This window comes from Aethalodelphis obliquidens, unplaced genomic scaffold (genome assembly GCF_003676395.1).
Source record: "Aethalodelphis obliquidens isolate GAN/ISIS:26980383/991018 unplaced genomic scaffold, ASM367639v1 scaffold11, whole genome shotgun sequence".
Taxonomy (NCBI): Eukaryota; Metazoa; Chordata; class Mammalia; order Artiodactyla; family Delphinidae; genus Aethalodelphis; species Aethalodelphis obliquidens.
This window is the reverse complement of record NW_020837955.1, coordinates 6,772,615-6,800,307: the sequence shown is the minus strand read 5'-3', so window position 1 is coordinate 6,800,307 and position 27,693 is coordinate 6,772,615. Positions and strand designations below refer to the sequence as shown.

General features: G+C 39.6%; 1 protein-coding gene across 2 annotated transcripts in view; it reads left to right on the top strand.

Moving 5' to 3' along the window:
- The window catches only part of PRKG1 (protein kinase cGMP-dependent 1), a 1,182,918-nt gene that overhangs the window by 67,467 nt on the left and 1,087,758 nt on the right, over positions 1-27,693 (top strand). Inside the window, exon 1 of one of the 2 annotated variants that reach the window (XM_027111906.1) lies at positions 4,688-7,536. The exons of the other annotated variant lie outside the window; for it this stretch is intronic. Coding sequence (XP_026967707.1) covers positions 7,226-7,536 — 311 coding nt within the window. The 5' untranslated portion in view covers positions 4,688-7,225. Of the gene's footprint in view, positions 1-4,687; positions 7,537-27,693 lie in introns of those variants that run through there. 2 annotated transcript variants of the gene reach the window in all.

The window sequence follows — 27,693 nt, the reverse complement described above, 5'->3', positions numbered from 1 at the left end:
AATCAGGCTTCTATGTACAGTATAAATAAATTGGCCAGTGAATGCATATTATAACTTTCAGAACACTGTGCTGAGAATTAGGAGACTTGGGTTTTAAACTCTGCCTTGGGTGAGTCATTTAACTTCCTTGGCCTTTAACTTGCCTGAAATTTGAAATGAGGAGGTTGGATTACATAATCTCTCTGGTACATTCCAGCTCAAAATTCTGTGATATCCATTACTAGTAGAGAATAAGACCTTTGCTTTGTTTGTTTAGGAGGTGAGGAAGGGTGGGGTGTCAAACCATGGCAGATGTTGTCGTCAGTCCTTCAGTTCTTTGTAATTTGGGAGTGCCCGTGAGAGGGGCATAAAGTAACTGAAATAATGGGCCATGTGCGGAAATGCTGCTACCGTAGGTGAGTTTCAGTTCTGTGACAGCTGAGAGTTACTTGCTGGGTACTGAGAGAGGGTCTGACCAGTGGACACTGCAAAGTGGAAACGAGCAGTTTTCACCAAGTTCTCTATGTGCCTAACAGCAGCAATTGCTTTTAACCTTCCACAACTAAATTTTTGAAGGTTACCCTGTCATTTTTTCCACTTAGAATTGGTATTTAACATAGATGCTTTTCTAAGGAAGATAGATAGAATTTTGACTGTACGATATTCTATGAAAAACTTAGATGAAGTTTTCATAATAACTCCTTTAACTCTGATTCTTGAATAAAGACATTCTTACATATTGCGATGACTCAAACAGACACTAATTCTTCTGCTTAATACCAACAAAAGTGTAGAAATCCCTATTTTTTATCTATTTGTATGGGGCATTAAAACCATATGATACTTTACATATTGCTGTTTTGGGCAACTTATTTATTGTATAGGTGTTTGCATGTTTGTCTGTTAAGTTTAAATTTGAACAACTAATATTTAAAGTATTCTTACCTACCAGTCTGTGCTTTGAAAAATGAATTTTAAAAAATCTAGTCTGGACAAGGGAGAAATTATTCTTTTCTGGAAATATACATTGGGCAAAATGACTGATAATTTTACATTTGGTTACAAATACATAGCAAATAGTGTATGCATCCTTGTTCCAAGGGTAATGCTTTCATTAATATCAGGTACCAAATTTTGGCCCTAGAATGATATGTTTGTTTTACCAGCCTACGACTTCATTTGCCTATCATTAGAGATGGACTTCTGGATTTCCATCTCATGATTATATAAAAGTCAAATATCAAGAGTTTCCTTAATTTGAAGCTAGTTAAGTTCATGAGAGTGAAGATTTCTATATGTGTCCCTACTGTATCTTTTTGACTGCAGCTTCCCCTCTCCTCCAAATCTCTGACATTCTCACAGTCGAAACAAAGGTCTTGCCATTTTTCTCTTGCCCAGTTCATTCAAGTTATTCACTGATAAAACCCCGATTCACTCAAACTTCTGTTTTATTGTTTTTCTTACATCTTAAGTACTTTCCCACCTTACTAATTTTAATAAGTTCGCTAGCAAAGTATGGTTTTTCACTTTTACTTTAAATTTTGATTAAAAAACAAGTGGGAAGAAAATGACCAAGTTATATCAGCTGCTAAATGCTATTTAAAATAAAAGCGACAATAAAAATATCATTGACTCAGAGCTATTCTCCTCTGAGTCACATGCTGTCAAATATGTTTTCAAATGCAAAATTACTTTTGCAAATATTTTTGAATATTTTGTGGGAAATATTGATGCATTGAGTTAGGAAATGATGTACATTTAATATGCCAGAAAAATCACTGAAATGGAATTGAGAAACTAATTTATTAATCAGATACAGGAGATATTATGTTGCATTCTCATGCATATATTCACTGGACTTAAAATGCAGTTAAATATTTTGAGAAGAAAGCATTTTAAATGCCGTTTTATGCATTAAAAATGTTTCCATTTATGAAAGAACCACGGAAAACTTAATACTTTTCTTCTTAAAAAACTTTTATTTCTTTTGGTCTTTGGAAATGGTCAGCTGAGTAAAGAGTACAAAGCAATTGTCTTCTTGGTAGATAGTGCATGGATTTCCATGCACATTAGTTTAGGCTGGGGTCCAATAATAACTTACCATCATCTTAAGCAGTGGAATATAAGAATTCATTTCAAGTAATATTAACTATGACACTAATTCGGTATTAAACTCTAAGCACATTAGCAAGTATGGTACAATGCACTATTACTTTCCAAGTCGCTGCAGTAAGTTTTTCATCATTAACGTTTTATGGTTTTCTTTTTCCTTTTCCATCCAGAACTTATCATTTCGGTAGTATGACTTCTAAACAACTCAACCATTAGAATTTTTACTTATATTCATTTAATTATGCATTCCTGGTGGTCACATCTAGCCACCAACACAGTAGTAAGAATAATCTAATTTTATAGGACTTAATCAACTAGCAGGAGCTTGAATTGTTGTGCTTAATCTATAGGAAGCCAATCTGTCTAAATTCTAGATTTTTATAAGAAAGATAAACCAAAAAGAGAGACTTGAATCCTTGTCTAATTTATCACAGTATAATTAAAATTCTGTTGTCTGACTCATCTCCCCTTACAGTCCGAAGACAATTCCTGTGGTGTATTATGCATTGAAATGGGATGATTGCTTTCCTAAAACACATTCACACAAACAAATGCATAAGTGGGTTTGTAATGTGTTTAAAATAATAGGTATTATTATTACAGATCTTCCTTGGTTTTACTTTTCTGTCAGTAACTTTGAACACAAAATGTGAAAATATAAAATAGAGAGGTTCTGTTCTGCAATCCTGAATTATATAGGGCGACCAACCATCCTGGTTTGCCCAGGACCAAGGGGTACTTAGGACTTCAGTTTAAAAACTAGGACAGTCCCAAGCAATTTTAATGTGAAAACCAGGACAGTCCCAGGCAAATGGGTGCAAGTCGGTAAGCCTAAATCAAGATGAAATGGGGCTGAAGTGGAGACAGTTTTGGGAAAAGGAACTTTTAAAAAATCTTTTCCTGCTCTTTTAGGATTTTCCAAATTTCTCCTCTTTCCACATATCCAACCCCAAAGTCAGGCTAGTTAATGTTAAGTAATGTTTTATATCTCGGGATCCAGAACAAGGCATTAGCAACCCTTGGAAGTCCTGCAGAAGGCAATGAAGGGCAGGGGTATGGGATTGAGCTCTGCATCAAATGGTCTTTATTTGAATCCAGGCTTTGATATTCATTGGGTGGGAGATCCTCTGCCTCCCTTTTGTCAAATATAAATGGAAATAATAATAATGTCCAACTCGTAGGGTTACATGAACAGTGCCTGTCGTGCATTAAGAGCTCCAGGAAGTTAGTTATTTTTTTTGTGGTCTTGATTAAGAACAACAGTTTTGAGCAAGCCAGTATGTTTACCAGTAATAGTAACCTTCATATCTAGATTCTTAGGGTTACTTGTTACTTCTAGCAATTTTCTGCAAGGGGAGGCTTCCATGACCCAAAACATAGCTCATCTATGTTTTGTTTGTTTTGGTTTTGGTTTTTGCTGTTCAAGACATGTACATGAAATGGCAGAAGAAAATTTCAAACTTAGGACTCCTGCAGGAAATGTAGCACCAGTGGAATGGGCAGCTGGATGACGAAATTATCAGAGTTCTTTTGAGGCTAATTATGTTTTTAGTGTAGGATAATAAATTCTAAAGGCTTTATTTTTTTTAATGGCCAGTATTATGATAAAGCTGAATTACTGAATGTCTTATTAAGTGATTCTGAGATTCCATTAAGGAAGGTGTGATAATATTTATTCTCAGTCATGAGGGTTGCATGCAAAATTGAAGAGCATCAATATGCCACAGGTGGGTCTGGCTGCTGGTGGAACTTTGCTTCCATCAGAGCTACAACAAAGAGAGACTGCTGAAAGTAGGTTGTGAGTTGACTATGGAATTCTAATGTATAAATTAAGTTCCTTCAAAATTGCATTGTTCTGTGCTTCAGAATCTAACATCAAGACTTCATCCCAGAAATTTAGTGGGAGAGCTCAACATATGCAGTTCCACTCCATTCCAAATTTGTGGTAGCCTAATAGCAGGAAGTAGACTTGTGCCTGATCTGTGATATTATAACTTAGCCAATTAAGTTTACTATAAGACATATAGTAAAATCTGTCTGTTGAAATGAAACTACAAAACCTTGATTATTTATGTAAAATTTATTTCCAGCATTTACCAAATACAATGCAAAAGATATTTAAGAAAATATTGGAATCACTCAAAAGGTTGAGATAGAAAACCAGGGTCCCTCAGGATTTAAACAGTCAAGAACAGCATTGAAAAACTTGCTTAAAATATTTATTTTGACTTTAAAAATGGAAGGGAAAAGCCTAGAATTCTGGATTTTGCATATACAATTATAAAGTATTTAAGGGCAATTTTACTTTTTCATCGTATAGGCTAATACAACCAAATATGTTCTTACACCTTAAATACCTTTTAAAGTGTAAGTCAATTGTAATAGTCATATCTTCCCAGCTGTTTAGTTTCTTTGCATTTATTACAACAGATTCCTGACTCTCACTATGGGATTCATCAAGGAATATATCTTGTATCACAAGAATTCCATTTAAGATGAAAATGTAACATGGATATATCCTGTAGTGGCATGTAGATATGATAGCTTAAATAATGAAAAATATTTACATAACAGTGGAAGAAACTTCACTTTTGTTAAAAAAAAAACCAAAGAAACCTGACTTTTTTTTTTTGGGTTGAACTGCTATTTTTTATTTTGGGGGAAAAATGCTTTCGTTTCTTTTATCCTTTTTACATGTAGACAAGCTTTCTACAAATGAAGAAGAATCTTCTCTACTTTGTGCTGCTCAAAGACATTAAGTAAACCCCATTTAAGCCTCAAATGAACCTTAAAACATAACTCTGCTTAGCAGTTGTCTAATGATGTCCCCTATACATTGCTCCTGATATATTTTTAGACATAAACTCTGGGGCTCCTGGACCCTATAATAGATCTATAGGGAAAAAAAGTCTCATTTAGTTTTAGACATTTTGCCATGGAATTAAAGAATTCCCATAGGTTAAATAAGATAAGAATTTGGCCTTTTTCCTGGGAGAAGGAAAATGTCACGGAAGCTCTTTTAGAATGGAGTCAGTTATACAAAGCCAGAGCACTTCTGCTTGGTTTAGTTTTAATTAAAACAACAATAATTCAGAACTCCTACTTGCTGCTATCAGTATCTGTAAGTTATTCATGTTTATTTTGGGGAATTATCCACTTTATATATTACATTCTGAAAGAAATGCACTTCTGAAAATATCCATGTTGGAAAGCAGAAAAATTAAGTGTCATATCATTTGTACTGAGAGAATTAAATCATCATCTGGGTAGAAGAATGTTTAGGACTATTTATCCTTTTTCATTTATACTTCTAGTTACAAACAAGTACACTTTAAATCAAAAAGCTTATAAATGTGACATTGACTAGCTGGTTCTGTTCTTTTCTTTCCTCCCCTCCCCCTCCCCATTCTTTTCTTCTTCTTCTTACTTAGATAGAACAGGCTGTGTATTCAATAGCAAAAGTGAGCACTTTTTTGGGGGGGGGGGACTGATATATATGTCCTTGGCTAAATTTAGATTCCAGTGAATAGTTCTGCATTGCAATTCAGAATTTTAATTTATTTTCTACCTACTTTGTTTTATTTGGTGTTAAGGAATGGCCAAATAGAGCATCGAGGATTATAACACTGAGTTCTCAAGAACAGTAATTAGAGAACTGCAGTTAAGATGCTAAAATTTTAAATGATTTGGTGAAGATTTAGGTAAATATGAGGAATTTAAGTAAGTATTATGGAGGATTCTAAACACGATGGGAGAATTACCCTTGGACAGAAAGGATGCTACCTAAATTGTCATCATTTTACGAAATATTGAGCAGGCAGGGATGGGGTCGGAGGTGGGAGTAGGTGGAGGGGCGCGGCACTTTACCACAGCCCGTCTAGGATCCTCCTTTTCTTTAAGATTTTCCCTCTTCTTCGAAGTTTGTGTCTTGCCATTCAAGTGGAAGGATACAGCCCTAACGGCTTGGTTGTCAAGGAAGTAATTTCAAAGATATGGTTCCATTTCAGGATGAACTTTTTGGAACTCTGCAACGATTTTGACCCGCCTTGCGCTCCCCACCCAGAATTCAGCACAGGGAAGGAGCAAGACCGTTCCATAAACTATTCCGCAGACACTGGTTTAAGTGGGAGGGGCAGTGGGGAAGCTGAGCAGCCCTCTGGGGCCCAATCCCGTTTCGACCCTTGCCCCCAAAAGAGTTCATTAATCCGTGTTTGAAAGGAGCGGAAAGGGGAGTCATTCGCAGGAGCTGGCAATGCTGACGGGGGAGAAAAAAATCAGAAGCTCCCTCCCTCATCCCCAAAGGCGCCTGGATGTGAGTGGAAGTCCCTCCCCTGCACGGATACTCTCTCCTTTGCTGAAAGGGAAGTTTGTTTTCAAGCGTTAGCCACCTGTGTGAGGCGCTCCCCGTGAGAAAGGCTGCGTGGAAGACTCGAGAGCTCAGCCACAGGCTGGGGAGCCTTTCTTGGTGAGGCTGGCGGTCCAGACACCTGCAGAACTCAGCGCGCTGAGGATGCAGAGCCCGCTCTGCCCTCCCTCGTCGCCAGGATCGTAGTCCCACGTCCTCCAGCCTGGTATGCTCTGGAGCCGGCTAACGCTTCCCGAGTTTGCGCGGGGTCCCCCGGGTCCTCTCCCGCCCGCCTCCCCGCCCCCAAAGTAGTGCTCCCGCCTCGCTCCGCCCGCGCAGCCCTCGGCGCGCTCAGAGGTTTATCGGGCTCCCCACACGCTCCGCCGGCTTCCTCCGGCGCCCGGCGTGAGTGACCCGGGCACGCCCGCCGCGGCCTCGGAGCCCCCATCCGAGTCCCTTCTCCCGCTCCCCTGCCATCGCGCTCCCGGCTCTTCTCCCTGGCGGTGCGGCGCCCACCGCGGTTCAGGTTGAATCCCGGTTCGACCCGCCTTTTGGCTCATCCCAGCGCTCAGCCTCACAGCCCGGAGAAGTGGAATCTGCCCTGAAACTCTCGGTGGCTGGAGCCGGGAGACTGGGCATGCTCAGAAGCCAGGGCTGGCTTTGGTCTCAAGTAGGAAGCTTTCGCACTCGGGAGGCAGCAGCGACTTTGGGGAAAGTTGATCGGAGAGGGGAGGACGCCCCAAGACGCGGAGCAGCGGCAGGAAGGAGCCCCCGGCAGCCCCGAGGAGCATGGGCACCCTGCGGGATTTACAGTACGCGCTCCAGGAGAAGATCGAGGAGCTGAGGCAGCGGGATGCTCTCATCGACGAGCTGGAGCTGGAGTTGGATCAGAAGGACGAACTGATCCAGAAGCTGCAGAACGAGCTGGACAAGTACCGCTCGGTGATCCGGCCGGCTACCCAGCAGGCGCAGAAGCAGAGCGCGAGCACCTTGCAAGGCGAGCCGCGCACCAAGCGGCAGGCGATCTCCGCTGAGCCCACCGCCTTCGACATCCAGGATCTCAGCCATGTGACTCTGCCCTTCTACCCCAAGAGTCCACAGTAAGCAGGGGTTACGCTCCGGGTCCGTGTGGCACCCTGTCGGTGGGGAGCTGCGGGTCTCTGTATTGTCTGTCGGCCCCCGCCCCTCCCGCTTGCCGTGTCTGTCCTCATCCTCAGAAATGTTTCATTTTAACGGGCACTTCTTGCGGGGCTGTGCACGTTTCTCAGAGTCAGACTCACTGCACCTACGTTGCCTTCGTGTCTTTGTCAGATGTCAAGCTATTCTTTCTTTTTTTTTTTTTTAATAAACATATACATTCATATAGGCCCCCTACTGTACGTAGAGTTTGAATGCGCCCCCGGTGTGCATTGTGCTGTGTATGTGTGAGTGTGAGAAGAGGAATAGAAAGCCCCGTCTCCCAAATGCCCTGGCAAACCTGCCCAACCGGAAAATCCTAACTGCAGGCTCATCAGACTTGAAATGAAATGCGTCTGCTATCACCCTTACTTTCTATGCTTTTGTGGCGCTCCCGGATTTCTCTACATGCCGGCTTTCTCGCTGGTACCCTTCGAAGCTGATGTTCTGGCATCATCAAAGTGTCAAAAATAAGCAAATACACATATGAAAGGGAAGATTTTTTGATTTCCAGAATTCGACGACATTTACAATCCACCTGTGGAAGCCTAGTCTGTTGATATTTTTAAAAAATATTTTTTTAAATAACATCTGAGGGAGAATATTGCTTATTTTCCTTAAGGAATTTATATAATGTTGCTAATGGGGTGCCTCTGTCTCCCAAGAAGGTTGCGTGTTTCTAGGGTCAGATACAGAGAAGTACACTTATCTTTATTGACAACGTGGGCACATTGTTTGCCTTACTCCTGGCTTCTGAAGCAACTACTCTGGTATTGTTCTAGCATTTTAGACAACTGTGTAGTTCTGATGTCAGTGGGCTTCACAACTTGGGTGGGAAAATTGAATGAAGCTTGTTATACACCATGCAACTCAGAGTTCTTATGGAGAGTAAAGTGGCAGAGCATGAAGTTAATATGGAATGAGCACCCAGATAAATGGTATTTTAAGTTAATAGATAATGACATAATTGATAAAACGAAGGGTTTTGATACTCTATTCCTAACAGCATCACGTTGGCTGGATGACACGTGTTACATAATAATATGAGGTCCCTGGGAACCCTTCACTTTATAAACACAAAGATTTAATATAAGGAGAAAGAGTATTTGATTGTCTCCATCTGTATTTATTGGATGTGTGTGTGGGGGTGGCTTGTGAGTAGGTACTAATGATACTTTTGAAAACTTAGACGTGTAACTATCCTTGTTGGTTGCAGTAGAGCATTTGCTGTTCCTCATGCAGGTTTAGTTTAAGGAGAAGTTTGTATTCTGTGAGTGTGGGGAAGAGAATATAAGGATAAACATTTCTGAGATTCTAACCTCACAGAGTTGCCCTAATAGTTCAGTTCAGTAGATTTAGATCTGCTTTCGAAACCTGAATGATCTGAATCCACTTCAGCTTTCCCCGGTAAGTTAATTTGCAGTCCTGACATGCTTGCCTGTTTTAGCTAATGAGGTACATGACCATCTCTCCAGGGCCAAGTTTTGCATAATGAAAAAAATAAGTCAAAGACAGCTCTCTGCATCTTTCAGCATTCCATAGGATCCCATTTTAGTATCTGCAGGAATTTGGAGTAACTCAGAGCAAACTCTGCTTTTATACAAAGACAATTTTAATAGGTTTTATTTGAAGCATGATCAAGCCAGCTGATAACTCCGGTGAAACATTCTATCAGGCAAGATCTAAAGGAATCTAGGCAGTAGGGACTGAGCTGTATAATGTAAGTTTTAGAAATCTCTTAGTGCTTGACATGTAGAGCAACTAGATTTTTAAAAAAATCCATGGTGGAAGATGAAATTAGTGTGGCAAATAATTCACAACATTCTGTCATAATAAACATTTTACCTGTTGAACCATACTGTGCGTTCTGATATTTATTTAATAACTTGTGCTTTAAGGAAGTCAACTATTAAGGTATCACCGTGATGGTTTTGGTGATTCTGAAGGATTATACTGAAGAAAACGATAGAATGAATGTCTTCCAAGCTTAAATAATTTTGGAAAAACATCTGTTCTTTTTTCACACTTACATAAAGAAAACTAGAATAAAATTTGCTTAAGTGTAGAGTACCTTTGGTAAGAGAAGGAGAAGTATATTGTATGCAAAACGATTATTCTTATGTCATTTGAATGAGTGTACAAGATGGTTCTACAAAGAATTAGGAATTTTTGCCAAAGTGAAGGAGACTTGTTTGAATTTCTGTTTATTTCACTATAAATAATTTGATTATACCAACTTACTGGCAACAAGTGTTTATATCTTTATATTTTATTTTTAGTACAAGTTAAATTTGGTCATCATTCTTAAACTTACAGATTATTGGGAGTTGGAGTTAACATGAAACCATCTAAATAGTCCAAAATTGATTTCAAATTTATGGTCATGTAGTTTTCTATTCTCTTTCTGTTGGATATAGGTGACTACCCAGGGAATGTCCTATTCAATTATCTATGTGTGCAAATATGTTTGTTTACTTTTTGCTTACCGAGGTTATCTTCTGAGGATTAGAATCTTTAAAAACTTATTTTTTTAGTGATTTTTTGACCATTTGAAAAACAGTGTAAAATATAAATTAACGTAACATATTTGAGTTGGAATTTTCCTTGTAAGCTGGAATTGGAGGGAAGGCTGTGTCAGATTGTAGCACAGAGCTGGGGCACTCCTGCTGCACCTGTGAGGCAGGGGGGTTGTTTTGGTTTGTCTCTTTCACATGTGTCTAGAAATAACCCTTAAGCCCTTTTTCTGTTGTCATTTGAAGAGCAAAGAACTGATTAGCAAATTGGAATCTATATTCTACTGCTACCAAATATCTATTTGAGAAAGTAAAACTATTAGAGTATGTTTTGAATGAAATTAAGCAAATAAACCCTTAAAAATGAAAACTATATAAAAATATTCATTTTATGAGATCAGCCTATTGATTATATAGAGAGTGGTTCTTATGGATTCTTAAAGTAATTTTACTTCATGCTATTTTATTCCTGAAAATTGACTCTGTAATAGATTAGAACGTTCTGTCACTGGTGTGTTGATCTAAACCCTTTACCTATTGTAAATATTCTCAAATCCTTTCCATTTTGCTGTCATAGGGCTCTGTGTTTTTTTCAGTTGGTCTGTAAAGACTTGAGTTCCTATCAAAAGTTGTTAGTGTCTCTGTGTTTTTGTTAAGCTGTTGCTTTTCACCCTAGAGAAAACTGAATTTCAAAGAATGATGACATATTTTGATTTGTAGTGTTACGCCTTTTGATGGTGAAGTACTTTGGAGAGCTGAGGATAGAAAGAAATATATGTTCTTATTTTTAGGGAGGCATTAATTTTAGCAAGATCTTATCTGATTTTTTTTAAACCTTGACATTAGTACATTTCAGGAGAAATAGAATCTTCCTAAAGGCTGTCTGTTAAATTCTGTAGGAAGTTGGGAGAATTCTAGGATTTTAGTGTAATCATAGATGACATGATATTAAAACACAGATTTCTTCATAGGTAGCAGTTAAATTTCATGTATGCCCTATAGCTCAGTTCAGTACTTTTATGGGATGCACCATGTGCAAGTTAGTGTCATGCGTTAGAGAGGAGAATTGTGTAAGTCCTATGAAGGAGTTAACCAGGGCTTAACAATACTGCACAAGTAAATATTCTAGAAAGTAGAGTAAGGTAAGTCACAGAGGAGATACCTAAGACAGGTGGCGAAATATAATTGAGCCCATTTAATTTTATGGTATCAGAAACTCTTGTGGAAGTAGAGGTATTTAAAGTAAGTATTTGATCGATGGCCATGATTTAGGTGAGTGGTGATGGGATAAGAGGGGTGGGGTTAAGGTGAGGAGGGCCGTCAGCAAAGGGAAAAGACAGCAAAAGAAAGCAGAGGGTACATCTGGGGAACGACAGCAGCTAGTGGCAGTAACAGAATACCGTGGTGGAAATTGAGGAAAAGCAAGTTTAGGCCAGAGAGAATCAGGATGAGTAGGTGAGAGGGCACTTGGCGCTTGTTGTTAGAATAATTGAGGGGTGTGTGTGTGTATGTGTGTGCGTGCATGCACGCAGGTGTGTGGGCACAAGCGTGCACTTTACACCAAGGACTAATTGCTACCTGTTAATGAAGCTCTGCATCTCAGATGTCACTGCAGTCCACCATCTCCCACCAGCACAGTCCTGATAATAACTGTAACTCTCCTGACTAGGTAAGAATATTGAATTTAACCAAGCAGCAGATGATTAAAACTCTCAAAGAAACTGAGTTCCACTCGTAAAGAAAGCAAGCTCCTCTTTCCACTCACTTCTAAATGTTCCTACTGGAAACAATCTGATTTTGTGCCACAGACTAGCATGGCAGATTCCTCACATACCCAGGCGAACCGGACCTACATGAGAATTGAACCTGAAGTCGATTTTTGAAATTCATCTTTCTTGTTCTTGTGGAGGAGTTCAATTCCAACTTAACATTATTCTGATAGACTATCCAATTTAAGTTTGATTGTTAATATGACATCATGGTCTGTGGCAGTAAAATTGAAGTTGTGGCAGCCTTTATAAAAATAAGACCAGGCTGCTAAAACCCTATGAGGGTGTTTGGAAGCATAGTTGTGTGCCCCTAAAATGCGGCTTATAATGAAAATACTGATAAGCCCTTCAATGGAGGAGCTCCAGAGACTGCCTGAGAATATAAATGACCAACTTCCTTGCTCTACTGAGCCACATTTCCAAGCTCCTGCTACTTGTTATTTCACTGAAGAGTTGGGTTTGGAGTCCTAATGGCAAAGGGTAGAAGAAGGCAGACGATGTTTCTATTGTTGCTGTTTGTAGGTTATAAGGCATATGGACACATTTTTTCTTTCCTGTCTGCCTAGCAGTGGAGGGTCTCCATGGTATCCTAGCAACCAGATTCGAACACCAGGCTGCTTGCTCTTTCTCCCATCTCTACCATAGGTGCTGCCGCCCATCCCAGAGAACTGGGTCCGATGCTAGCACTCAGACGCTCCGACTTGAATGTTCCACGTTCTGAGGACGCAAGACAATATGATAAATAAGCACGTGCTGAAAGCAGCATTTACCAGTATGCGCAACAGCTTATTATGCAATCACATCTGTGGCACTTTGAATCCTAATCTGAACTGTTGGGCTGGCGCTGTTTACCACCCCATGCCTGACAGCCCTTCTCTACTTCCTCACGCCCAGCCTTCTGACACCGATTCCCCTTTCCTCTCACCATCTGACTGCATTCCTCGGCATCTCCTTCAAGTGTATTTTCTGGGAAGTTAACTACGTGCAGCCTGTTTGAACTCTCTGAGTGTATTTTGTTTGTAAGAGCAGAGGGATGTTCTCCCTCCAAAACTGTCATGTAAATATAAACAAGGGCTCAAAATCTGTAGCTACTCCAAACATGTTGTACAAAAGGTGGGACTACAAATATACTCTCAGAAGTGTCTTGTGTCTGAATGGATTTTATATTCAGAGTTATTAATAGGAAAAAAGCAGGAGAGAGTGGGAAGAAGAGATGTGTGTCAGGGGGGCAGGAAAGGGCAAAGCGAGATGATATTGTGAAAGCTATGCCACGTTTGCAAAGAAGTTGGAAAGGAGCGATGGGCTTTGTGGGCAAGTGAACAGGCAATGAGACTGGAATGGAATTTACAAGTAAGATAGCACTTCGTGACGCCCGAATTGGAGTCTACCAGAGGCTGGCCTCCTCTGGGAGTGGGAGCCATACTGGGATTTTGGCAGAAAGTCATTAAGATGTTTCCCTTTAGACCAGTGCTTGTTTTGAATGCCTTGTATTGTCCCTTTGAAACATTCCTTAGTCTGGTACCAGGGAGGGCTTGGTGGTCTTCATGCAGTCCACTGTGCAGTGCAGAAAAAGGAATGAGGAGGGCAAGTCAGTGCATCACTCTTTCTGAAAAAATAGGTCAGAATGGCTAACATTTATTGAGCACCTACTCTGTGGCAGGCCACTGCCCCTTGTGCTTTACATAGATTGTCTTTTTTATCAAACAACCTTGTGAAGAAGACTCCAGATTATCCTGTTTCATGCAAGGAGCAGGACAGTAAAACTTGGAGAAACTAAGTAACTTGCTTAAAGTCACACACTTTATGAAAGGCTGAATCTGAATTTGAACTTGCGAGCCATTCTCTTTAGCCATTAGGTTCTTCTGCTTCCCAAAGGGGTGTGAGGATGAGGCAATTGCATGAAATCCTAATAAATACCATATAGGCTGTTCTCAGGCGAGTATTTGTTCACCAGTAGTTAAATAGGAAGCAGAAGAACTTTGGGAAAAGTGGAAAACATAAGATAGGACCATGGTTCCCAAACTTTGCTGCACATTAGAATCATCTGGGGAGCTTAAAAAAACCAAACCAATTAAAATCAGAATGTCTGGGGGTGGAAGCCAGCCATCAGTATTTTTAAAAGATTCCTCAGATAATTGCAATGAACAGCACAATTTAGGAAACACTCTGATAGTTAGACAACAGGGTGTGTGTGTGTGTGTGTGTGTGTGTGTGTGTGTGTGTGTGTGTGTGAGAGAGAGAGAGAGAGAGAGAGAGAGAGAGAGATTAAACAAACAGGATAAACTTTCCACTTAAAAAATTGAATGTTTCTATTGGCTAAAACCTTTAAGTACTAGGGACTTTTAAAAAGCAGATTTTTTTGGCAAATTATAGGTGTATACTATTTAGTTAATGCCTTATTGTTTATTCCCCCAGGTAAGTAATCATTACCTTACCTAGTCCATCAGTTCTCAACCCTAGGCTGCATATTAGAATCACCTAGGGAATTTCGGAAACATCTTTCCTGGGGGGTGCCACCTCCAGAGATTCTGATTTAATTGCTATCTGGTGGCCTGCAGGTGGAGGTATATTATTTGAGCTCCCAAGGTGATTCTTATATGCAGCCAGGACTGAGAACCTTTTCTGCGGCCCGTTCCACATCAGCTGTTACAGGCTCCTTGAATTCCCATGCTTTGGGAAAGTACTTTCCTTGGTTCCCTTTTACCAGTCCCAATCCCCTGCTTGCAATGGAGCCAGGCAGCTCCAGCTCCCCAGTTTCCATAGCAGCTGCACATGTCAGTTTCACTGTGCTCTCTGGGCTGACCCGCAAGGACCTGGGGCACAGAAAGTGGCAGCAGCTCCCTTCAGTGGGTAGGTACGCTTCCTCTTTCCTGCCAGCCATGAGCCATGGCCACGGCTCATGTTAAATGGTTTAACTTTGAACCAAATGGTTTTAACTTTGAAATAGTCCTCATGAAAAGGAATGGCAAATAAATACAATAAAAAGCCCACTGTGAATGTAGCATGTGATGTGTCTGTGATGTGTCAGATATGACACATCAGGATCAGCCATCAACCCAAGTTTGTTTTTCCACTCTCACTGAGGGTAGCTGCTGTGTTAGCCAATAAGACTGTTTCCTGGTGTCCCAGATGCTTTTATGAAATGTTCGGTGTATAAAGGTGAAACAGTGACGAGCTTCCCTTGGAAGAGCAGTACAGGGCTTGTAGCGCTTCTCCTTCTGGTATGTGATGTCTCTGTAGCCAGCTACAGTTTTTTTTTTTCTCCTACAGATATTTTATCCTTTTAAGGCAAACAGCCTGAGCTCAGGCTGAAGAGTACTTCCCGAGGAGGCTTCAGAGAAAGCAGAGCTACCACAGCAAGCTCTCAGCCCCCTTTCCAGACGGTTTGGTCTGAGTGAACAGATACGGTCACTGCAGGCAGACGAGAGGTCTGATGTGACACCTGCAGTACAAGAATCTCGGTGGGTCCCTCAGGAAAGCTCCAGAGGGAGCTGGGAATTTCTATGCCCTGTGGTCATAACCTCACTGCTGCCCCTATTGCCAGCTTTTTTGTCTCTTTCTTGCCCTCTTTCCTCTTATATTGTTAAAAACTCCTCAAGATGTTCCTAATTGTCTCTGATAGGAGCCTATTTACATTTGTAATTTAATCATTATCTTCTCAGGTGAGGCCCAGCCAATATGGCACTTTATATAAGTGATGAAAATAACTGATATAATTGCAAATACTTTTTGGTGAAAATAATCTCTTTAGAATGGGAGTCAGCGAGAAGCTTTCTTGTTTCTTTCCACCTCCTTCTAAACTATGAAAATGTATTCAGCTGACAGGTAGCATGTAAAAGCAGAGTAGATGTCATGAGACTGCCCAGAGGACCTGGGACATTAATTATGCAGGGAAGTTAATCATAAGGAAAGTAAACACTTTCATTATGAATCCAAGTTCATGTCACGCATTTGATTATGGGACTTAAATGGGAAGCACAGGAGGAATTAGCAGCAATAAAGAAACACGAACAAAAGCATGTGTTCACTTACATGGCTTAGCAGTTAGAAGCAGAATGATGGGTAAGAGTTGGTGGTAGGACACTAGGAAAGTATCTGTGTCTTAGAGTTCTTATAATCCAGGCTATGAAAGGATGGGGGAAAGGTATAGAAAAAGAATCAGTGACAATTTAGTGTCAATATATACTACTTCCACTTGCATCAGAATTTTTTTTTTAAATGTTAATTACCTTTACCTGTCTAAAGATCATAAGTGCTAATTAAACTTCACCAGAATTCCTTTATGACAGATGCAACTTCATTGCCTTCCGTATGGAGGTGGTGTAACTTAGGGCCTGCAAAAGCATAAGTAAATAGCTTAAATTATTAATATGTGTCAAAAGCAGATCTCCTAATGCTATTGACCTTCTAATGCTCAGTTGTATTTTCTCACTTCCAGACCATACCTGCTCTTTACGAGTAGTGTTGTATTTCTTTGAACATGAAATAATTATAGTATCGGCCAGTCAGTTTAATTTGGTTAATTGCATTCCATGTCAGTGATGACAAATACACTTTAGTTAAGCAAAATACTCTTGTTATTTTCTGAATCAATTGCATTATGGTGCCATCAAGCTTTCACCAGATCTGGGCCAAGGAGTAATGAGATAATGTGAGGGAAAAACATCTCCTTTCTGGATATACTGTGTATCATCTTAATGGTCCACCTCTATCAATAAATTATGGTGTTGACAGTGCTTCTAAGTCCGGACTGGGAGGAAGGAAAAAAGGGTTGTCATGACAAGCTGGGAATTTTATTGTTTTTTTTTTGGTTTGTTTTTTTGTGGTATACGGGCCTCTCACTGTTGCGGCCTCTCCCGTTGCGGAGCACAGGCTCTGGACGCGCAGGCTCAGCGGCCATGGCTCACGGATCCCAGCCGCTCTGCGGCACATGGGATCTTCCCGGACCGGGGCACGAACCCGTGTCCCCTGCATCGGCAGGCGGACTCTCAACCACAGCGCCACCAGGGAAGCCCCCGGGAATTTTAAATTTTGTCCCTCTGGAGTTATTGTTACTGATGGACTGCAGGGTGGACTGGCCATTCTCTCTGGCGTCTACAGGTGGCTGGCGAGCAAGCTTTACAAGCCAGCACAGCTCCACGCTTATATCTTCATAAGATGCATTTTGTCTAAATCATTGGTGACTGAGTAACACATTTTACATTATGACGAGGCCTCATATTCGACTTGTGCTGGTTTGACGGGGTGGTACAATACCCTTTACAGAGGAATATTAAACATCTGAAAGTGACAGGTACTATTTTGCTAAGCCTGTAGTGGCAACTCGTTATGCCAGTGGGAAGAGAGAAAAAAGAAAAGGTGTAGTGGAATAAACCCTAGTGTCCACTGCCTGCACTGTGGAGCATGGAACTCTACGTGAATCATGGTCTTTGCTCTTGGTAATTGCTACCCTCTTATTTAGGAACTGTCCCAGGATACCAAAGCTTAGAAAAGGAAGCCCACAGACACTCAGAGAAGTAAGAGTTGCTTTTTGGTTGGAAGATCGATGTAGTGAATCCCTCTTCATTTTGAGTAAATGGATTTTACTTCATAGAACTTCTTCAGTTCTGAATTTTTAGAGGAAAGTCTTTTTTTTCCCCATAGCATTTGGTACAGTGCAATATAAAAGAACTGCTCAAAGTTTCTAGTCATTCACTTAATACTTAACTTTATAAAAATGTAATATTCAACTCCATTATCCATTTGTATGAACAATGTTTCTTGTTGTAGATCTGAAAAGCTTTAGAATATTGTGAAAGAAACTCTGCTGTGACTTTTTTTCTTAACAGTGGTAGCCTTCATCAGGGAATAGTCATTTTTCTTCAAAATCTAACTGCAGACATTTTGTTGTTCTTCATAAAAGAAAAATAATGACATGAAAAATTGTAATCTGCCTGACTCTGCCTTCCAGATGTTTTAGCATTACTTAGTATGGAAACCTACACTCTCTTATTGAAAAAAAAAAAGAAAAAAGAACTAAATGATTTCTCATTCATGTAGCACTAAATGACATAAAACTAAATGGTTTTAACTTTGAAATAGTCCTCATGAAAAGGAATGGCAAATAAATACAATAAAACGCCCACTGTGAATGTAGCATCTTTTGTTAACTTCTTGCCACCTCTTTGCATACTTCATGATACTTTTGCCTTTGCCTTTTTGATGCTTTGCTTAAGGCATTAAGATGTTCATTTCCCCCTCTTTTTGAGTTTTGGTGGGAAATACCTAGCCTATAAAAAAAAAGAGGCTTTTTGGTTTTGTTTTTTGATATCAGGCAACCACTAGGAGAGTATAGTCTATGGCATTTGAAATAATAATTACAGAAAAAAATTCCAGAAGTGGAGAAGTTAGAAGCATTATATATGTGTGAGTGTTTGTTTACATGTTTATGGATAATTACAAGATACTATTTCAGAGAATTCTGATATTTAAAGAGAATCCTATTATTTCCATCAAAAGTGATATTCCATCTATAATATACTCATGATTATTTTAAGCAATCCAGAGTTACTCTTCTATACCCTCAGAGATGAAGAGGTCAAAGGAACAGATATTAAAATACTTTGGTGAAGATCCCACCACAGAATGTGCAGAGAGGTAAAAAAAGTGAAACACATCACCAGAACCTTTATCCTAAAGTAAGAAACAGAACAATGCTCATCACAGAGAAGGCTACCTTTCTCAGGTGACCCTTTCTCTTCTGTGACTTGTCTTATCTTTTGCTACCACCGCTGAAGTCCTGTGCCATGTAAATCATTTATCATCAGAGAGCAGTGCTTTGTCTTCTGGGTTACTGTCAGTGTGATAGATGGAAAAGAACTCAAGTATACTTTTATTTGTCTTGGCAAGAGTGGAATTCTCTGCTAGGTGAACTTAGAGGTTATTAAATAACATCCAGGTGAACCCTTGCTAGTGAGTTTTTAAATCATCTATGTCAGATTTTCCCCTTCCTTCTTGACGCCCATTATTATATTTCAAAGATTCTTTTTGTAGTTCAGTCTATTGCTTCATCATGATTAAGGGGGAAACTTTTCTTGTTCCAACTAGCCTCACTTTTTTTTTCTTTACCTTTTTTGCTTTTCTTCTAGACATAGAGAACAATTTCTCTCATCTTTACTGAAATCCCTTATAAAGTAAAGGTAATAATTGTTACTTTTTAGCCCTGTCTTTACTGGTCAATTAGTGATGCTACTGCTGCTGCTAATTATTACTGTTTGTCTTACTGTATACTGTATAAGCTTTCTCATTTCATTCTCACAGTAATCTGATAAAGTAGGTACTGTTCATCCCATTTCTTTAGATGGAGAAAGTGTGGCACAGAGAAGGTAAACAACTTGCTCAAAATAAAACAGTGGGCTGGAGCAGGCAAAAGCAGGTGTGAGCTACCCCAGAGCCCATGCGTGTTCTCTGTGTGCCATGCTGCTTAGCTGATTGTCCCAGCAACTCATTTGTTTTGTATAAGTCCTATTTCCATTCTCTTTTACGATTGTGTTCCTTTAATGTAGTTCTTCAGTAATTTTTCATGTACCCACATTTTTTCATGTGCCGTATACTGACACACCTATGGTGGTCGTGAGTCCATTCTCTTTTAGAGACTAGCAAACCTTAGTATCATGGAAGTTCTTCTTACAAGAATACTGTATTTCTGCTGTATTCAAATTGTTATCTAATACAGTTGCTCATGCCTAAGTATTTTTTTGTTGTATCATACACAGAAAGCTTTTTCTGTCTTGTACTTTCATATTTTGTTTTTGTTTGTTTGTTTTTGGTTAAAAAATTTTAGTGGCCTGTCCCACTGATTTTAAATTTAAATTCCCATTTTAAAGAAACATTCCGTCAATTTACCAATGCTTTATTTCCTTATTTATTTTCCCCTAAGTATTAGCATCTTAATTTAACTGAGTATTATTAGAAAGTTTATCAAATACCCTCTGATTCTTTTTTTCTGGTAACATAGTCTGTGGATTGGTTTTCAGTTGTTTATGTATTTGTTCAGTCTTTACCAATAAATTTAATATTTATTTTATTTTTTTTATTTTTTAAATTTAATATTTATTAAGTAACTAGTGTAGGGCTCTACTAGATGCATCTCTTTTTCACCCCCAAGTTATTTAATGCCAGAAAATCTGTGGTATTAGACTATCTGCTGAAAAGTACATTGCCTTTTCAGGGGTTCTTCCAACATGGATTGAGCCCAGCATACCTGGGCTGGAGCTAGGTTCCCAGTGCTCAGTCTGACTTTGTAGTGCTGTGTACTTTTCCTTTTGCATGTTCATCCGAGTTTGAATTTCTGTAGGTTGGTCATTGTTTGGTTAACATCTCCTTCTCCTAGAAGATGGTAAATTCCCTGAAAACAAAGCCAGTGTCTCTTTTGCTCCGTGTTGTATCCTTGGAGCCCAGACAGGCGTGGCACACAGTAGGTGCTTAATAACTCTTTGCCGGAGGAAGGACAAAATGAAGCTTCTCCGTGTTCCTGGCCCTCATAGTTCATCTTTTAAATTTAAAATTTTGAAAATGGGAAACTTACGTTACTGGGCTCAGGAGAACTTGGAGGTACTTTTGGCTTGGCTTGGAAGAGTTTCACAGACTTTGAACTTGAATGCCTTGTCATGCCTTTCTGGGAGCCCCTGTGCTCCTCAGGTTCATCGCCGCCCGTCCTGTCTTTAGCTCACCATGCCTCTTGTATGTATTATCTGACTGGCCTCTGAAGGCATTTCAGGTTTTCACCTGAAAAACTGGGACTGCGTAGTCTTGAAGAGTCCCTTCTAGTTGGAATAATCTGTGATTTTAAATGATCTTTCCCAGGAAGCATATTTGTCCTCCAAGTCAAATAAGTGTCTTAAGCTCTGTGACATAAGACCTCATAAATTGGTTAAACTTGAAAAGTAACTGGGTTGATTGAGAAATACTTGCCTGGAATTAATGGAAAGAGCTTACAGATAATCTGTCAAAATTTTAAATCCTTTTGTGGACACAGCCAGAACTCTCACTAACAAAATCCGGTCAGGTTACAGTAATAGCTTTGCTGATTTTAATTATCCAAATAGTCACATAGATTTTAATATTGTGAGATGGTACAGACCATCAAACTCATGATAAAATATAAATTCATTAGGTGTTTACTTCAATGTCAATCAAAATAAAACAGGGAACATTTAAAGGCTGATTTTGTTTGCATATTGTCTCTTAGCTCTTCAGGATGGAACCTGGGAACTCCCAATCCTAGAAAAAACCTTTTTTTTTTAACCCTATCTGACCATATGCTTCTGTGAAGGTCTGAGGTTAAATTCCTGAAAGGCCTATGTGCCAATGCAGCTGTATATCTTGTGTCTGATAAAAGTGAGGCTTAATAACAACATATATTAATTGGCTGGAAAATGAATATGTGTGTGATCTCATTTATGCCTCACAATATCTAAATGAATAAAGGAGGACAGATCATTTCCTTTTTACAGAAGAGATGATTAAGGATCAAAGAGGTGAGGTAACACAACCCAAATCCAACAGCTCATAAGTGATAACTCTGTAAATACAACAGGCCATCAGACTCAGTCCATCCTTCTTTCCACACTCTGTGCAGCATCAGTGCATCATGAGATGACCTTGAGACTCCACTGAGTCCTGTTGTTCAGCAATGCATTTATGGAAAATCCAAGCAGGTAGGCTCAGAACACAGCATATACAGTGGATAAGGGCATGGGCTCTGATTCAGTTGCTACTTTGCCACTCACGAGGTGTACGAGGTTGAATCTGTCTGAGCTTCCTTTTTCTCATTATGAATGAGAACATGCCATGATTAGAGATCATGTTTGTGGGTCCCTCAGTACAGGGTACAAAAAATAGTATGGGGTTCTACAAATAGAACCCCAAATAGTTTTCTACAAGTAGCAGAAAACACAAGCTGTTGGAATTATCATTACATTTTCCTTGTTATTGAATTAGCCCAATTCCATTACTAAAGTGCTATAAACATCTCTTAACCAAACTGAAAAGCACGAGGTGGAAAGACAGGACCTTTCAGTCTTGACAAAGTCCTAGAGAACAGCACAATGCAACCCAGCCTGTTTTTGCTGGGTTTGACTCAGGAATATTGACAGCAAGAATCCTTTGTTGACTCCTGTGGCTGGGCTAATCACGGACAAGAAAGGGCAAACATAAGCAAGCTTGAAGGTCCATAATGATGCCATTCAGTTCGTTCAACCAGCAGTTAGAGGCCTACAGAGAAGTGAAGAATGGATTGACCAAGTTTGAACGGAGTGCCGTATATTGTAGTTATTTTATGTTAGGAAATCATAGTGATAATAGTTGTATAGTATCTGAAGGAAAAGCTGTCTGTGCTCTAAAGATGCGAAGACTACTTGGTGGTCATTGTTTGGAGGTACATTTATGTGACACTGTAGTAATATTACTCTTAACATTCATTTTAACATGTAGGCCGTTGTACATGTAGACTGGGGCACTGCTGCCCTGGAGTCCTATGCATTTTTAAAGACCCACTGCTTTAATGATGTGATTCCAATCCATCAGAAATATTTACAGTAAAATGCCTTTTCTCTTTCCTGAAATGTCTGTTTAGAACTTATGCACTGATAATGGATTTCTGTTTGAAAGCCATTCATTCCCAACTTGAATATTTGCTGTCCAGGCTGAGAAGCTATCAGATGCAGAACATAAACGTAGCCTATAAGTGCTTCCTGTTAATGACTTTTATACTGCATTTCAAGGTGTCTTTTCAAAAACATTATGATTGTGGGTGAAAGCAATGATAACAGCCCTGTTAGTCTATGGAGGAATACATTAATTGTCTCGGACAAATTCATGACCGTTGTGGTGATGAGCTGATAATGGAAAGCTTTAGAATTAGAAAAAAAAATACTAGTTTATTCTGAAACGTGTCATGTAACAAAAAGATTATTTTTAACAGCTTTGTTGTGATACAGTTTACCTACCATAAAATTCACCCACCGTACGTGTATATAGTACAATGATTTTTGGTAAATTTATGGAGTTGTGCAGCTATAACCGCAGTCTAGTTTTAGGTATTTCTGTTACGGCCCAGATTACCTGGGGCCCCCACTTATGGTCAATCCCTGATCCACCTCTAGCCCCAGGTGCTCACTGATCTGCTTTCTGTCTTTATAAATTTACCTTTTTTATACATTTCATACAAACAGGTACCTTATTCTGCAAATGATATCAATTCACTTGAAGGACTATGTGACATCAGTTTATGGCTTGTTCAGTGAAGTTTAGAATGTTAAGATTGTACTGGGACCCAGGGTATCTGTTGTTCACATTAAACATTTAGTCTCAGGAAAAGTTCAACAGGACTGTCTTTTGGTTGTTGTTTTGGAGTAATGCAGAAGCTGAGGAATTGAGTTTTGTACCTAGATTCAGTATGTTAGTGTCATAATGACCTGAGTAACCATAACAGCAGCAATGATAGTAGCAGGTTGTCGTTGATGCAGTGGATTCAGGCATTGTACTGGGGGTATGAATTTCTTCTCTAATCTTCATAGTACCTCTGAAAGGTAGAGACAGCAAAAGTGAAGCAAACTCAGAGAAGTTAACGAATTTGCCAAAGACCACACAATGCTGCCTGAGTCTGAAGTCTGTGCGTTTGGCTACTATACTAAGAGTTGTTTATCTGGAGGAGCTGTGTAAGACTGTATGTTTTATACCTTTCTACAGCTTCCCAACTCTCTCCATTTTTTTTTTTAGCACTAATATATATCCTTGAAGTTAGTCTCCCACTTGCCATTTTGGCTTCCCCTACATATTCTGCCAAGTCATAAAAGAAGAGAGCTGGATGAGATAAAGGCAAGCTCCAATGCCCGAGGCGAATATAGAACTGGTTAGGGAGCTATTTGTGAAATGAAAGAGACAAAGAGGAGGTATTTGAGTTATGAAATCAAAAAATGGACAGGAGTACATGAGAGAAATATAAGAAAAAAAACTTCATAAGACTTGAGAGGAAGGGAGAAATTTCAGTCACCTTTCGGTGATTCTGATGTGCCCTGAAGTTTGAGAATGCCTGGAATAGTAGGATGAGGATTTAAAACTTAATGTGGGAGACTGTACCGTAAACTGTACCATAAACATTACTGAAGGCATTTCGTCCCAGTGCACAGAACGGGCTGTCTCTGCTTGCATTCTGCTGTGAATTGGGATGTTCCCTTTTATTCAATTCCCATCTGCCTTTTACTTACAGGAAACTTTCTTCTGCCTACACCACTCTGAAATGATTTCTCTTTAAGAATACCTATAGGTTTGAATTCTTTTAGCTCTAATGTTCTTTTGGTACTTAATATTAAATCTTGTAAAAATTGTTATTACACACACACACACACACACGCACACACGCACACAAATACACACAGGTACCACCTCCTCAGAGATGCCTCTTCTGAACAGACTATGGTCACTTTCACTCCAAATATTCTCTATTACATTACTTTACTTTGGTTTCTTCATAGCACATCATTATCTAAAATTATCTATTTATTTGTATTCTGCTTTTTTGTTTGTCCAGAGGGCTTCATGTAAGCTCACCTGTTGATCCAGGCCCCAGGTCCCAGGATACTGCCTGGTACATGGTAGTAGTTTAGTGAATGAGTAAATATATATGTCTGTCCTCATCTAGGTTGTAAGCTACCAGGGGACAGGGCTTGTGTTAAATTATTAATACAAACGGAAAGAGACTAGTGTAGTATCTGGGGCATAGAAGGCACTCAGCATTATTATTTTTTCCATGCCTTTCCCCTCCCCTTTTCTTATCGCTTTCCGCTTCTAAAAGTTGTTTGCACTGAGTGTCTGCTTGGGGAGAGCTGAATGTAATAACTGAGACAGAGTATTAAAGCTTAACATTAGCAATTAGAAAATAAATTGGGATCTATCAGTATTCTCCATGTTTTGATTAGTATGAATTATTTATTGAATGGCTAATAGAATTTCTAAAAATTGAAATATGAAACTTCCTATTTTCTTCAGCACTAAGGTATATCGTTAAAATTACCGTCATACTTTATTGCTAAACAATTAAAATCTGTAACATAATATAAGTTTATATTTCTTACCAGAAGTCTTTGGGCTCCAAAGTACTTTGGAATTCAGGGTTTTTCCCGTATTTTTGAAAGATTGCACAACAGGTACGCATAGAATGGATTCTGTAACGCCCATTAGGGCTCTGGAGCAGCACACTCCTAAAATGAACATATCTGCATTTCTTCAGCAAACTATATGAATATTTACCTAAATAGGGAAAATAAAAGCTAGAGAACTTCTTGTGGTCCATTCAGGTTGGACTTCGTGGCAAAGTGAGTTTCCTGTAAACTTGTAAGACTTTGGTCTTTAGAGTCTTTGATTTTGAATTTATACATAAGGGTTTATGAACCTGTATCATCTATAAGGGGAACCAACATGTACATTTTAGATTTTTTCATTTTTGAAAGCTATATGAGTCCGCCATTAACATTTGAGGCACTTGCAACTCAGAGAGGTTAAGCACCCTAATCCAAATCACAGGGCTGTATATACACATGGAATGAGAATTTGAACACAGGTCTGGTTTGAAAAAGTCCATAAGGATGGCTTAGTGCACCCCATTCATTATACAAGTGATAACAAGAGGTCCAGAGAGTTTGTGATCTGGGGTAACATCACCGGTTAAGGGCAGAGTCCCGATCCGGGCTTCCTAATAACTAATTCTGTGCTTTCTTCATTTCCCATGGTAACTTGTAGTTTCTAGATGTTTTTAAGTTATTGTTCTTGGAAATCACAGTTGTCGAAGATGTAAATTCAGTTTACTAATAGTTTCTGTTTGCTGTAGCAGCTCCTGGAATGTTTTGGTCAAACATTTTGGCTCTCTGTATTTTTGTAATCAAATACCTAAGCGCTGGTAATGCCTACTCTTTCTCAGGTTCAAGCGGGGGGCTTTATTCACTCGGGCACAGCCAGTGTCTTATAATTCCCCATTTCAGCTTAGTTGCCTTCAAGAGTAAAATAAGCAGTTTCATTTAAAATTAATAGCTCCAGTCTTATTTCTCCCTTAGTCACTGAGGGAAACCTTATAGTTAACTGCAGTTTCAGTTAGTTTCAGAGCAACTTGGAGGGAATTCTTTGAGAGGTGCCAACTAGGTTGTGTGGCTTTGCTGCCTTTAGACAAACTCATGTATTGGAGCAGAGTGATACTGCAGGAACTGCCTTGTGCGTCAAAACCAATTACCTTGCTGTCTGCCTCAGTACTTTAAGGATTTACGCATTTTCTCTACGAGATTTGTAGGTATCAGATTTTTGTAACTCAAGGGCTTGAAGCATACTAGAGAAACTTGCATTTAAAGTAGACACTGGATTCTTCTTTTTTATTGAATGCGACTGATTCAGGGAAAAAGAAATTGAGGGCTTTTGGCAGACTCTAAGGATCTGGAAAACTTTAGGTATATTGTTTTTTCAGAGGTAGAAATGCAGAGTTTTTAATTGTGAGGCTTTTATGGTTTGTTTGTGCCTAGATTTATATGTTATGTACTTCTATAAAGGATATGTGCATGATATCATTATATGACAATTAGAAATAGGTAATGTGTCATTTTATTTAATAAATTTAGTAGCTTATTTTTTAAAAGGGAAATAAAATCGAGGCGCAATAGCTTGAGGGAGATAGAGTTGAAGGGAATGGAAAGAAGGAAAAAATGAAAGGAGAGATGGGGATTTCACACTGATCGGGGCTGTGTAATGATGCTTGGTCCCTTAGCCCCAGTTGTTCTAATCACTGAAGCTAAAGAAATTAACCCTGACATTGCATTTGTCTGTGGATTGAAGACTAGGCCTGTGCTTAGACACTATGATAGGAATTTCTAGATCCGTAGTCCGGTCCACATTCCTGCTGGTCCCACTCTGACAGAATATGGAGAGTCAATAGCATGGTGATTTAGTGCTTGGACTCTGGAGTCAGAGAGAACTGAGTTCAAATCTGGATTTTGCCACTGGTTGTATGTTTTACTTCTCTGTGCCTTGGATTTCTCATCTATAAAATGGGAGGCAGCAGAGTGCGTCAAGAGCATGGTGTCTGGAAGTAAACCTCCCAGTTGGAATCTCAGATCGACCAATTATGTGCTGTGTTACTTTAGGCAAGTTGCTTAACATCTCTGTGCCTTCAGTGTCAAACAGGGATAGTAATAGTGTCCATCTCCTATCTGTGGTAGCATAATTACACAAGGTTATGTTTGTAAAGCAGTGAGAACAGTGTCTGGCGCGTAGAAAGCACGCAGCAGATGGTTGGTCTCTTCGTCAGTCCACTAATCCACTGGCTCTCAACTGGGAGTGACTTTGCCCCCCACCCCCATGGGACATTTGGCAGTGTCTGAGGACATTTTATTTGTCATAACTGGGAGCAAAGTAGACACTGGGGATGCTGCTAACATCCCCAGGACAGTCTCTATGATGAAGAATGATCTGTTCCCAAATGTCAACAGTGTAGTAACCTCACTGGCAGCCCAGTTCCCTTAGGACTAGGATTCTGCTCCAACTCCTCTACCCGAGTCTGGACCCTCTACCCCGGATTCCATAACTGTCCCTGTGGTACCCATAGTGGGTCATCCTCTGATGTAACTTTTCAGTCTGGCTGGATCTTCAGCTGTTGCTAATGGCTGGGTGGTCTTTTCTCCAGTGTCTGTTCTGGCTGACCCCCATCCTGCCATGAGTACACACGATGCTGACTGGCCATCTCAATTCTGACTTTCCTGGGGCCAGGCTCCATGTTGGA